The sequence below is a fragment of the Panthera leo genome, chromosome B1 (genome assembly GCF_018350215.1).
Source record: "Panthera leo isolate Ple1 chromosome B1, P.leo_Ple1_pat1.1, whole genome shotgun sequence".
Taxonomy (NCBI): Eukaryota; Metazoa; Chordata; class Mammalia; order Carnivora; family Felidae; genus Panthera; species Panthera leo.
The window spans coordinates 68,559,100-68,571,208 of record NC_056682.1 but is presented as its reverse complement, the minus strand read 5'-3'; the positions used below and the strand labels follow the sequence as shown (position 1 = coordinate 68,571,208).

Below are 12,109 nucleotides of genomic sequence, written 5' to 3'. Positions count from 1 at the left end.
TCAGCGCAGAGCCAGATGCAGGGCTCGAGCTCACGAACCATGAGATCACTCCCTGAGCCGAAGTCAGACACTTAACTGACTGAGCCACCCAGGTGCCCCCCAAGGTTCTAATCTTGATTCTGCAATAATTTCCCCTTACGAGAATGTTTGAAGAATAATAAAAGTCAGTAATAACACTTCATAGGATAGATTTGAAGATTAAATGAGTTAATACATATAAAACAGAGCAGTTCCTGGCACACTGTAAATATTGGGTGTTGGATGAGGAGGAGGAGGAAGTTCAGCAGTTTATATTTTTATCTTTCACTTTTAATAAATGTTTTTGCCTATTCTTAAAAATAAGACGGCCTTTAATGTCTTTGAAAACCACGTGAACTACAAGTTATTTGAAGTTAGTGAACTTTATAATACATGTTTTCTAGGAAGTTCATGGTTTTATAACAGACTTTTTAAGAGTTTAATATTTTATCTGGCAAAACGTGATGTTCAAGACTTTCATAGCTTAAGCAGTTAGTAAATTTTGGGTATAATGTCAAGTAAGGTTGATATGATAACATTCATATATATTGTGGAGATGATAATCACAGCAGGCTATAGAATGACCTGAATAGGATAGCTGTCCTAGCCTTGAGATAGCCCAGGAGAAAAGATCATTTTGAAGTTCGTGACTCTAATGACTAACATTTAAGTACTTGATTACTTGAAATTTGATTGGTGATAAGGTCACCTTGTTGAGGAATGAAGAATGTGTTACTTGTAGGCATATGGTCTTTTAATATTTTTTGGTGATTTATAATTGGAGAGTGGACATTGGTATAATCAAAGTAAATGTTAATGTTTTGTTCACATACTTATAAAGTTATCTTTGATTTATGCTTCACTTTTCCATAAAGACCACCTAATAGGAAAGAAGTTGTTGAGTCTTCTTGGCATTAATAAATCCACACCTGTTCTTTTGGAGAAGGAATTGCTCAGAATCAGTTATTACCCTTAGGCTCTTAGCTTAAGCCATTCTCTTTGAAAAATGGAGTGAAAACAAACAGTGTCTTTTTCTTCTTTATTCTACTGTTTCAGGAGCATATGACAGCTCAGATAAGAAATCAGAATTTTTGAGATAAGATCATTAATCCCAACTAAAAGTTTAATAGGAGATTAAATCACTCCTGTTTTCTATAAGTGATTCTTCTTACATAGTGCCTAGTGCATAAATATTTGTTGATATTGAATACATGCTTAGTTACAGACAAATCAATATACTAAAATTTTAATATTTCAAACTAGACTTGCTCTTATTTCTTTTGGGTACAAAAAGACTTGCTTAAAATAATTTTTAAAAATTATTTTGGTCTGTTTTAAGGCCACAGAAAGCGAGGCTGGTGATATGGACCTGAGTGGGTTGCCAGAAACAGCAGTGGATTCTGAGGACGATGATGATGAAGAAGACATTGAGAGGGCATCAGATCCTCTGATGAGCAGGGACATTGTGAGAGACTGCCTAGAGAAGGATCCAATTGACAGGACAGATGATGACATTGGTAAGTTTGGATAAGAAGATGAATTTAAGAGCAATTTAAAATATTTAGAGTAAAATGGCCTGATAAAATAGAGCCCAAGAATAGTAGGCTTTAAAAAGTCATTAATTTATAATTCTCCCTTGCATAAGCAGTAGCATTTGTCGAAAAAAAGTTTAAAGAATCAATTTTATTCAATCATTATGTTCTGAAGTCTACAAATGATAAAACTTCTCATAAAACTCTACCACATGAGCCCCTTCTCAGCTTACTTTATGACAAAAAAAAAAGAAAAAAGTAGTCTTCCATATAATGTTATTCCTATTATTTTTCTTGTGAGCACTATTCCTATTAAGCTCACGTTTTCTGTATGTAAATATCAGTCAATGACAACTGGTAAAATTGCCATGTAAATGACTTTGCTTTTACTCTGGTTCCATCTGAAGATGGGACTGAGTGGAAAACTTAGTAGTATATGAGCTGCGGGGGGTTTAGACTTTCTTTAAGTGCATCCTAAGGTTAGAAATCCAAGTGGCTTTGTATCTGTTTTCCCCATCCTTGAAGTTTCTGTTACCCACTTTCCCATCAGAATAAGAGATGACTGTGTAATAATGGTTTAGTGTTCAGGTACGCCTTCTGCACTCAGGCTTCTTCCTTAGAATGCTAGGAGTCAGGGCAACTTCTGTAGAGCGCCTTGTGTCCACCACATGTCTGGAATCTGTAAGCATCCTTGCCTGAGCCCAGATAATCTGTCCTACCACTCTCCCAACTCTTTTTGGCTGATATATATTTGCAGACAAATTCAAGGAACTTGCTCTATTGGGATTAAATATAGGACAGTATGGGCATAGTTATAAGTGGCTGGTTGCATGTGTTGTGAAGGAAACAAACATGATGAAAATCTTTTACCACCTACTGTATATACATACGCTAGAAAATTAAGGATGAAAAAACCAACAACTTGTATTAGATATTTAAAATACAAATTTAAAATTTATAGGATTGGTAAGCATTTATAGATGAATATACCATGTTGGTAACCATTCATTCATGCAGCTAATGTGATTGAGCACCTTCTATGTACTGAACATTTTTTTAAGTCCTGGCAACTCAGAGGGGAACAGGCAGGTAAGATCCTTGTTCTCTTTCAGTCTGAAGAATAAAGTGGGGATTAGGGAGTGATGGAGGTTGAGGAATGAACAGAATGGAGCCTATTTTAGGAGGAAATGGCTGGTAATGTCCTTTTAAAGGGCTCAGACATGAAGGAAGTGAAAAGGGGAGCCACCTATGCCTGTGGCCCCCAGTGAAGAAATGTGTTCTGTGTTAACCCTTTCTGGATAATTTTTGCTGGAGTAAGCACTTAAAGGCTTCACAGATACCCATCCCTGACTCTAGCCCATTTCCTTCTCTACCACCTGCACTCCCGTTCCAAAGGTGCTGGCAGTTTGCAAGTCTCTTGAGGGTTCTGCAGCATAAATTAGAGTGGTTCTATTTTACCCACTGAAAACATTGGGTTTCACTTTCTCATGTCTAATACCACATACACATTCATTTGATTTGCAGTGTCCAAAGTTGTATTACACTGTCCCATTCTCTTTGTCCTTGTCGACTTCTTTTTAAAAATGTCCTTAAAGAGAAAGTGAAATTGGAAGTGTATTCAGTTTGCCATCTTACTCCAGAATCCTTGCTCATAGGTTGTTTTTTTTTTTTTTTTAAATAAGATTGAACATTGCTTATGAACAGATTGATGTGGAAATTATTCTTTTGTAAGTTAATGTATCTTCTTTTTTGAATATGTTCATTTTAGTACAGTTATAGAAGAAAATAATTATTAAAATCATACAGCATATCATTCCTGGAAATTTAAGATTTTTCACTTCATGTCTGAGAAGGTATCTTTTCCAGAATTTCTGGAAAGCAAATGCTATGCTGATTCCTTCAAAAGAATACAAAGCTATCTTTTTTTTTAAAATGTGCTTGTTGATATAACCTCCAGTGAATAACATTTACTTGAATGCCAATTCACTTGCAAGCAGAGATGATTCTGATGCTTGCTCCTATCAAATATACTTTTATTTAAAATAATAAACCATTATTATTAAAGTTAAAGCCTTATGAGTGTTGTTTGCTCTACAAGAGATCTTGGAAGAGCTTATATTCTGTCTCCTCAAGACAAAACCACATGTGAGCACTTTTAGCTTTTTTGCTGTTACTCTTGTTAAATCTAACTGATCTGCCAGTATTTAGTTACAACAGATACCTTTCATAAAAACTACAAACTTCTAAATGATGCTCTCTCTGGATGCCTCTGTTCCTAACCACCTTCCTCTAACCCCATGAAATAGAGAAGGAATGGTGTGTTGGGAGGTGGGGGGTGGGCAGAATCAAAGTTGAATCAAATGAAATTGCTAATATATTTTAAAAGCTGCAAGAATTAAAACAATTGCTTTGGGGTTCCCATAGATTCTTGGGTGTGTGTACCTTTGTTTCAATACTTTGAAGGAAAGGACTTTATTCCTTTTTGCTCTCTAGCTCATAATTCTGTAGGTACTCAGTTATCGAATGGTTGTGAATTTAATTTCTTTTTTGAGGCCTTTACACATTAAGGTAGAGACCTACTTCTCAAAGATCCCTTCCAAAGAGTTCTTTTTTCTCCCCTTCAATATAGCACCAAAAAAACAAAAACAAAACTCCACGGATTTTTCAAAAACATCTTAATAGTAACCAGTTTTTATACAAAATTAAACCAAGCAAATAAGCTAATTTTTATATTGACATCGCTTGCGGTGTCTGTAAGCTGATTATCTGGCCTTTCTTTGTGTCACATTGACTAGAAAAAAAGTGTTTAAAAATGTCTTTTTTCAGGGTGCCTGGGTGGCTCGGTCAGTTGAGCATCTTACTCTTGATTTCGGCTCAGGTCATGATCTCAAGAGTTTGTGGGATCAATCCGTGTGCTGTCAGCAGGGAGTCTGCTTGGGATTCTCTCTTTGCCCCTCCATCCCTCAAAATAAACTTTAAGGAAAAAAGGTCTTTTTTCATAAACAGAAATATTCCTTTCCTAACAAAATAAAATATTATTAATTAATGTATTATTCTAATAGATTCTTCCAAGCAACATAGAAGAAAGTAGTCCTGCTTCTTCAGTCCATGGCTTCTTCTTGCCATGTTCTAGGAACTGTCTTTTACTCATTCCAGGCCCTGAACTCTTGACTAACCCTAATTGCTTGAACTCTGTATGATCCCTGTGGCATTACCAGAGTTTATGTTGAGCCCCTATAGCCAAATGCTCCTGTTTTATATTCATTTTTTGAAGATTAGTGATAGAAATTCTTTATTGTTTTAATTGCACTAATTATCCAGTGTAATAAATACAGGTTACTACAAAACCAGCAACACTGTTGTTGAATCTTTGGGAGACTTAACTCTTAGATACCATCTGGTTAAGCATTTATTTATTTTTAGTTTTTCAGCTGAGCCTAGAGTATTATGTACATTACTATCATCAGATCTTTTCTGTCTTCTTTATTATTTATCCATATTATATGTGATACACAAATATTTTCTATCCTGTCATATTTTTTTAAATCTTAGTCATTACTCCTGTATCACAACTTGATTTCATAACCCATTAATGGAGCAGGAATCTTCCAAAAAGCAAGAACAATGTCTATGCAAGGCACTTCAAATCATTTTAGCAAGTATTAGTAAATATATTTTATACTTCATATACTCATATTCTTCAATCATATATGTGGTCGTAATTTGACTTATTGTCTATTATGTTATGTCATATTATGTTGAATTTAAAACATTTCTGACTTCTGGTCTCATATTCTTCTTAAGACCATGAATCTTCACTTGTCCAAGGAAATTTAGTATTATTGGAGGAGGAGGGGGAAGAAAGCAAAATGTGTGTTCTATAGGTAATATTTTATTACCTTATGGTGAGGGGTAGGGCAGTAATAGCTGAAGAAAACAGAGGCTTATAACTGCAGAACTAACAGTGATACACTAGCTTTTTCATTTGTTTTTTTGCTTCAGATCAAAAGGTCAGTGTGTTTGTAACACAATGATTGTTACCTCCCATATATAATAGATAATTGCAGTGGTATTAAAAATTGGTTTATTGCTGTCCCAAGGAATAAATATATTTTATTTATATGACCCAAACACACCCACTCCTTCCAGAAATAAAAGTTTCACTAAACAGAACTTATTCTATAAGTTATGTGCTTTGATTCTCTTCTTGTTTTTAAAATGCTGGTTTTAAAAAAAAAAAAAATTGTTGGTTGCAACAGTATATTGATTTCCTGGCACATCAGTCTGGGTAAGATGGAAGAACACTGTCTTCTTGGACAGAGTCCCTGGGTACCACCTATCAGTGTTATTCTCCTGATTCCGAAGCCACTCTGTTATGAAAGTCTTTTACAGGGCGATGACGTAGGGTCTAATCAGAAGAGACATTACCCAGCTGGACCCGAGAAAAACACTTCATCTGACCTTCTATAAATGTAATGTTTTCACAGAATAGATCATTCTATTCTGTGTTGTTTTTGCAGTGAACAAACTACTGTATCTCCCATAACATAAATGTGTCACTAAATCCTAACAAATAGATGGAATGTACACAGGGACAGTTCCATTACGTGAGGACAAGAAAAATATAGCAGAATTTTTACTTAGAAATTTGAATGATATGAGTATGATAACAATGACAATAATAGCAGTTCTTATTTATTGAATATTTACTCTGTGCTAAGGACTTTATTATCTCTATTGTATTTGTCACAGCTGTCCAACAGAGGGTAGGTATTATATTGTTCTTTCATAAATGAGGGAAACATGCCTTAAGTAAATTAATCAGCTTTCCCAAAGCAATATAACTAATAAGTATTCAAGTGATGTCTGACATACACCTTGTGCTCTTTTATCATTACCTATAATGTCCAGCAGGAGGTTTGGAGGCAGACGGTCCTGAATCATCACTGTCACTTCCTAATTATATGACTTTGAGCCTGTTTTCTCCCTGTGAAATGAGAAAGAAAACATGCACCTCATAGAGCCATAGTGAGGAGTAAGGAAAGAACTTAGTAATTAGTAAAGCTACCTAATAATAGAAAAAATTAAAAATAGAGACCACAGGACTAGAAAAGACTGTGAAGTCATCCATCTTGTCAACAGCTACAACTGTATCAAAGTTTAAGCTGTTTCTCCACAGCATCGCCAACAGGAAGACTGAAACTTTTCTCTCTTTTGGCCAGTCTGTGGGATAAAAAAAATAACGTATCAATTTTCATTTGTATTTGTGATATAATGTTTTAAATTCTATTTAAATTCAAGTTAGTTAACATACTGTGTGGCGTTGGATTCAGTAGAACCCAGTGATTTCATCACTTACATATAACACCCAGTGCTCATCCCAACGAGTGCCCTCCTTAATGCCCATTACCCATTTAACCCCAACCCGCCCCCCCCAGCCCCCCAGCAACCCTCAGTTTGTTCTCTATATTTAAGAGTCTCTTGTGGTTTACATCTCTCTCCATTTTTATCTTTATTTTTCTTTCCCTTCCCCTGTGTTCATATGTTTTGTTTCTTAAATTCCACATATTTAATGAAATCATATATTTGTCTTTCTCTGACTCATTTCACTTAGCATAATACAATTTTTAATTGATTAATTTTTATAAATTTGTCTTAATCCATAGAAAATACCCCTTGGTTTCTAAATCATGGGATATCTTTAGATTGAAAGTGGTTATTTCTGCTGTTTTGGGTGTCTACCTGCCCAGAAGGCACTAGAATAGACCTATTGATTTTTTTTTTTTTGGAGAATTCTCAGACCTCTATTTCATTTCAGCTTATCATTTCACCCTTTAATTAGCCTTAATAAGATCACAGCTGATTTTCAATAGAAATTTTCCATTTGAAGTTTATTAATTTCTTCATTCCCATTAGAATTTGAATCACAATGTATACTAGCATTCCTAAATCAATAAGTAAATGTCACCACTTCCATAGTGACAGTTCTTCGTTTACCTGCAAGAAGTTCAGCTTTTGTACTAACAATATTTGAAGTAATTATATTTTCCAGTGGACAGTTTTGTAGGACATTTAAAAAGAAAGAACCCTAGAGCATTCTTTTTGAATGCTTGGTTTAAAAAAAAAAAAAAGTTGTAGTGGGGCACCTGGGTGGCTCAGTTGGGTGAGCATCTGACTCTTGGTTTCGACTCAGGTCATGATCTCACGGTTCGTGAGTTTGAGCCCCACATCAGGCTCTGTGCTGACAGTGTGGAGTCTGCTTGGGAATCTCTGTCTCCCTCTCTCTCTCTCATTGCCCCTCCCTTGCTCTCTCTCACTCTGTCTCTCAAATAAATAAGCTAAATAGATAAATAAATAATTGCTGATTAATGTTTACAATATCTTTTGCCTTTTAGAACAACTCTTAGAATTTATGCACCAATTGCCTGCTTTTGCCAATATGACTATGTCAGTGAGACGAGAACTTTGTGCTGTTATGGTGTTTGCAGTCGTGGAACGAGCTGGGACCATAGTGCTAAATGATGGTGAAGAGGTTAGTGAACATTTCTGTCACTTACGAAATTTCTGTTTGAGCGTCTCTTAGTACAGCAAGTGAACAAAAAATGAATTCTTATTTTTTCCTCTTAAAAAACAACGGGCAACAATTAGTTTGAATAATTTAAGAATTATGATACACTGATTGTTATGTCAAAATATTTCAAATCTAATATTTTTATTTTTTATAATATTTCATATGCTACTGATAGAAATACTTTGATATATTAACTTTTCAGATTTTTATAACTTTAAATGTTCATTGTATGCCTTTTGTCAGAACGCAATGATATTCTTATTGAGGCAGTGGTGATCATTTTATATTGCTTACATATGTTTGGGGGAACAGAAGAATTCTTTTTCCTTGTGTCATTTTAGAGAAGAATGCCCAAAGTCAAATTAAAAGAGTGGAATGACATGTACCCCTAGCTGGGCATGAGGAAATACATAGATCCATGGCTGTGCTTTGCTTTATTCCTTGTTCTTTCTTTCGATTTAGTAAACAGTTAACTTCACTTGAGTTATTCCATCTTCAAAATGAAAAATCTGCTAAATCATTTGTAGAGACCATTCTAGCATTTACAGCTGCATGACCATAATTTTCTGCTTTGTCTTCATTTTTTTGAATTAGCTGGATTCCTGGTCAGTGATTCTGAATGGTTCTGTGGAAGTAACTTATCCAGATGGAAAAGCAGAAATATTATGTATGGGAAATAGTTTTGGTGTCTCTCCTACCATGGACAAAGAATACATGAAAGGAGTAATGAGAACAAAGGTGGATGACTGCCAGGTATAAAATATCATTAAAAATGTATATATTTTATGCTTATCACGTCTATACAGTTGGGGTAAGATTTTTCTGCCTATATAAATAGGTCATCTTTTAGAATTTTAAATATGATTTTAAAGTAGAATGTTATCACACCCTAGGAAATTAAAAATAAATCTTCCTTAAAGTTGTTTGGACTTGGGGCGCCTGGCTGGCTTGGTCAGTAGAGAATATAACTCTTGATCTCAGGGTCATGAGTTCAGGCCCCACATTTGGTATAAAGCATACTTAAAAAAATAATAATAAAGTTGTTTGGACTCCACATAACTAGGTGTTCTGTAAATATGTTTTATTTAAAAAAGTGTTCTGTAAATATGGCATTTTAAAATTTCCATTAATAATAGTTTGATAATCTGTTCATCAAAAAATATAGAAGTAAAACACCCATTATGAAAAGAAATAGATTAATAAAGATGATGTGATACAGTTATGCAGTGTTTTTATTTAAAAACATACAAGATAAGGAATTGATTTAAAAGTCATGAAAATCAGGAACGCCTGGGTGGCTCAATTGGTTAAGCATCCAACTTCAGCTCAAGTCATGATCTTGTGGCTCGTGAGTTCGTGCCCCGCATTGGGCCCTGAGCTGACAGCTCAGAACCTGAAGACTGCTTTGGATTCTGTGTCTCCCTCTCTCTCTGCCCCTCCCTCGCTCACACCCTCTCTCACTCTCTCTCAAAAATAAATAAACATTAAAAAAATTAAAAACAATAAAAGTCCTGAAAATCATAGTATGAATCAGTAGAAGGACTTCTTGGTAAAAAAGTCATTACTGATTAAAAGAAAATACATGAGGGGCGCCTGGGTGGCCGACTTCAGCTCAGGTCACGATCTCGCGGTCCGTGAGTTCGAGCCCCGCGTCGGGCTCTGGGCTGATGGCTCAGAGCCTGGAGCCTGCTTCCGATTCTGTGTCTCCCTCTCTCTCTGCCCCTCCCCCGTTCATGCTCTGTCTCTCTCTGTCTCAAAAATAAATAAAACGTTAAAAAAAAATTTTTTTTTAAATAAAAGAAAATACATGATAGCAAAAGAAAAATGTTAGTGTTGATATTGTGTTAATAATCATTATTTAAAAGCATTTATGTGCGCCTGGGTGGCTCATTTGGTTGGGCGTCCAACTTTGGCTCAGGTCAAGATCTTGCGGTTTGTGGGTTCGAGCCCTGCATTGGGCTCTATGCTGACAGCTCAGAGCCTGGAGCCTGCTTTGGATTCTGTGCCTCCCTCTCTCTCTGCCCCTCTTCTGCTCACACTGTGTCTCTTTCTCTCTCAAAAATAAACAAACATTAAACAATAAATAAATAAATAAAAGCATTTAATAAAAGACTAGAGAAAATGTGGAGACCAAATGTGAAATTTAGTTAGATTGATTATAACTGATAACCTCTGTATTATTAACAAAAAATTTAAGATACTTGTGTTATCAAGTGTATAAAATTTATGTCTTCTCTTCTGAAAAAAAGTCTTTGAAAGATAAAATGTTTTAATGTAAATAAACCGAAAGATTTGACTTAGACCAATTAATGGTAAGTGCCCACTGTATTTAATGGTCTGTAGTCTGAAATACATCTGAATATACTTTGTTCTAAAAGAACATCATTGAATTTTTATAGTGTCTGATGAATGTAAAATAATACTCTTTTAAATTTTCATTTTAAGCACTTTACTTACTAAAAGAGAAAATGACCATGGCTATAAATAATTTTTTTTTTAATATTTATTTATTTTTGAGAGAGAGACAGAGCACAAGTGGGGGAATGGGCAGAGAGGGAGGGAGACACAGAATCTGAAGCAGGCTCCAGGCTCTGAGCTGTCAGCACAGAGCCCGACACAGGGCTTGACCTCATGAGCCGGGAGATCATGACCTGAGCCAAAGTCAGACGCTTAACTGACTAAGTCACCCAGGCGCCCCTACAAATACAATTATCTTACCTAGAGAATAATGTTGCCAAATAATTCCTTCAGTAAGCACTGTAGAGAAAAAATAAATGGTTGTGAATTCATTATTTTGAATAGTAATGCCAGAAGAACATTCTAAATATAGTCAAGTCTCAATTATTTGGCATAATAGAAGAAAACAAAATGGTAGGTAAATCTCGGAGTCTTTATTTGACCTAGAATTGTGTTTGTAAAAGAGATTATAGTTGATGTTTCAGCTTTGGAACTGTACTCCAAAATATAATAAAGCCATACTTGGTCCAAAACAAACTAGGAATTTGTTAAAGGTTTCCCTATCCTATTATCTCTTATCAGTTCCTCCCTGGTACATATTGGCGTTACTAGAGCATTTTAGTCAGAGTCTGTACCCTTAAAGGGCAAGTTAAAAAGTTATTTTATTTCTGAGAATTCATCGATTACATTAATACCTCTTAATTGACCAGCCCCTTTTGTTAGAAATTTGTAATCATGGAACTAAAATGATATTAGAGGCATAGACATATTTCAGAATAATTGCTAAAAATGCTATATGACTGAATATTACAGAGTACTTAAGTAATATCAGATGTACCAGGTAACATTAAATATTTATTTCGGAATTCTGGGAAACGAAGAGAAAGAAGATGTCAGGGAAGAGAGTCTACTCTATTTACTAGATGAGGAATTGGTGAGAAACCTGAGAAAAGTCTCTTCTCTCCACTCCAGTCTAAGCCATTGTAAAAGGAAGATCTTAAATAAGGGGTTTCAAGAATCACTCTTGTACCTGCACTGACTCATCTGCTCAGGCCTGACATTCATTCCCTCAGTAGGAGAACAAGGTTGGAGAATGAAGTTAGACTTAATGTAACGCTTGTGTTGGTGTATTATTTTAGTGTATTTCTGTTAAAATGTCATATCTGTCAGTAAGTTATCTACAAATGTTAGATCATCCTCTTGTTAGGGGATGTAAAGGAAACAATGAGAATCATATTTTCATTCATCCATAAGATGGCCTCTATAAGTTTATATCATTCTACTGAGCACCTTGTAGGCATTTAACAGTTATTAAATGAGATGAACAAAAATGCTGTTCTCCTTACCAAGAAGAGGCAACTTCGCCTAGGACTGGCCTTAATTTTCTTATAGTCCAGTGGGTTCCAAAAGTAAATACTGAATAATGTGATATTTAGTTGAGCTCAGAGTAAACCTGATCCACTATGAGTGGATTATATTTAACATTTATTTCTGTTTGTTTGGATCCCATGATATGCTCAAAGTTCTATTT

The 12,109-nt window shown here is 35.1% G+C and overlaps 1 protein-coding gene across 9 annotated transcripts in view; it reads left to right on the top strand.

Annotated features, from left to right (window-relative positions):
• Positions 1-12,109, top strand: part of RAPGEF2 (Rap guanine nucleotide exchange factor 2) — a 252,858-nt gene that overhangs the window by 210,299 nt on the left and 30,450 nt on the right. For all 9 annotated transcript variants that reach the window (XM_042935155.1, XM_042935159.1, XM_042935162.1 and 6 more), the window contains 3 exons: positions 1,358-1,535; positions 7,946-8,082; positions 8,716-8,874. In XM_042935155.1, coding sequence (XP_042791089.1) covers positions 1,358-1,535; positions 7,946-8,082; positions 8,716-8,874 — 474 coding nt within the window. The remainder of the gene's footprint in view (positions 1-1,357; positions 1,536-7,945; positions 8,083-8,715; positions 8,875-12,109) is intronic.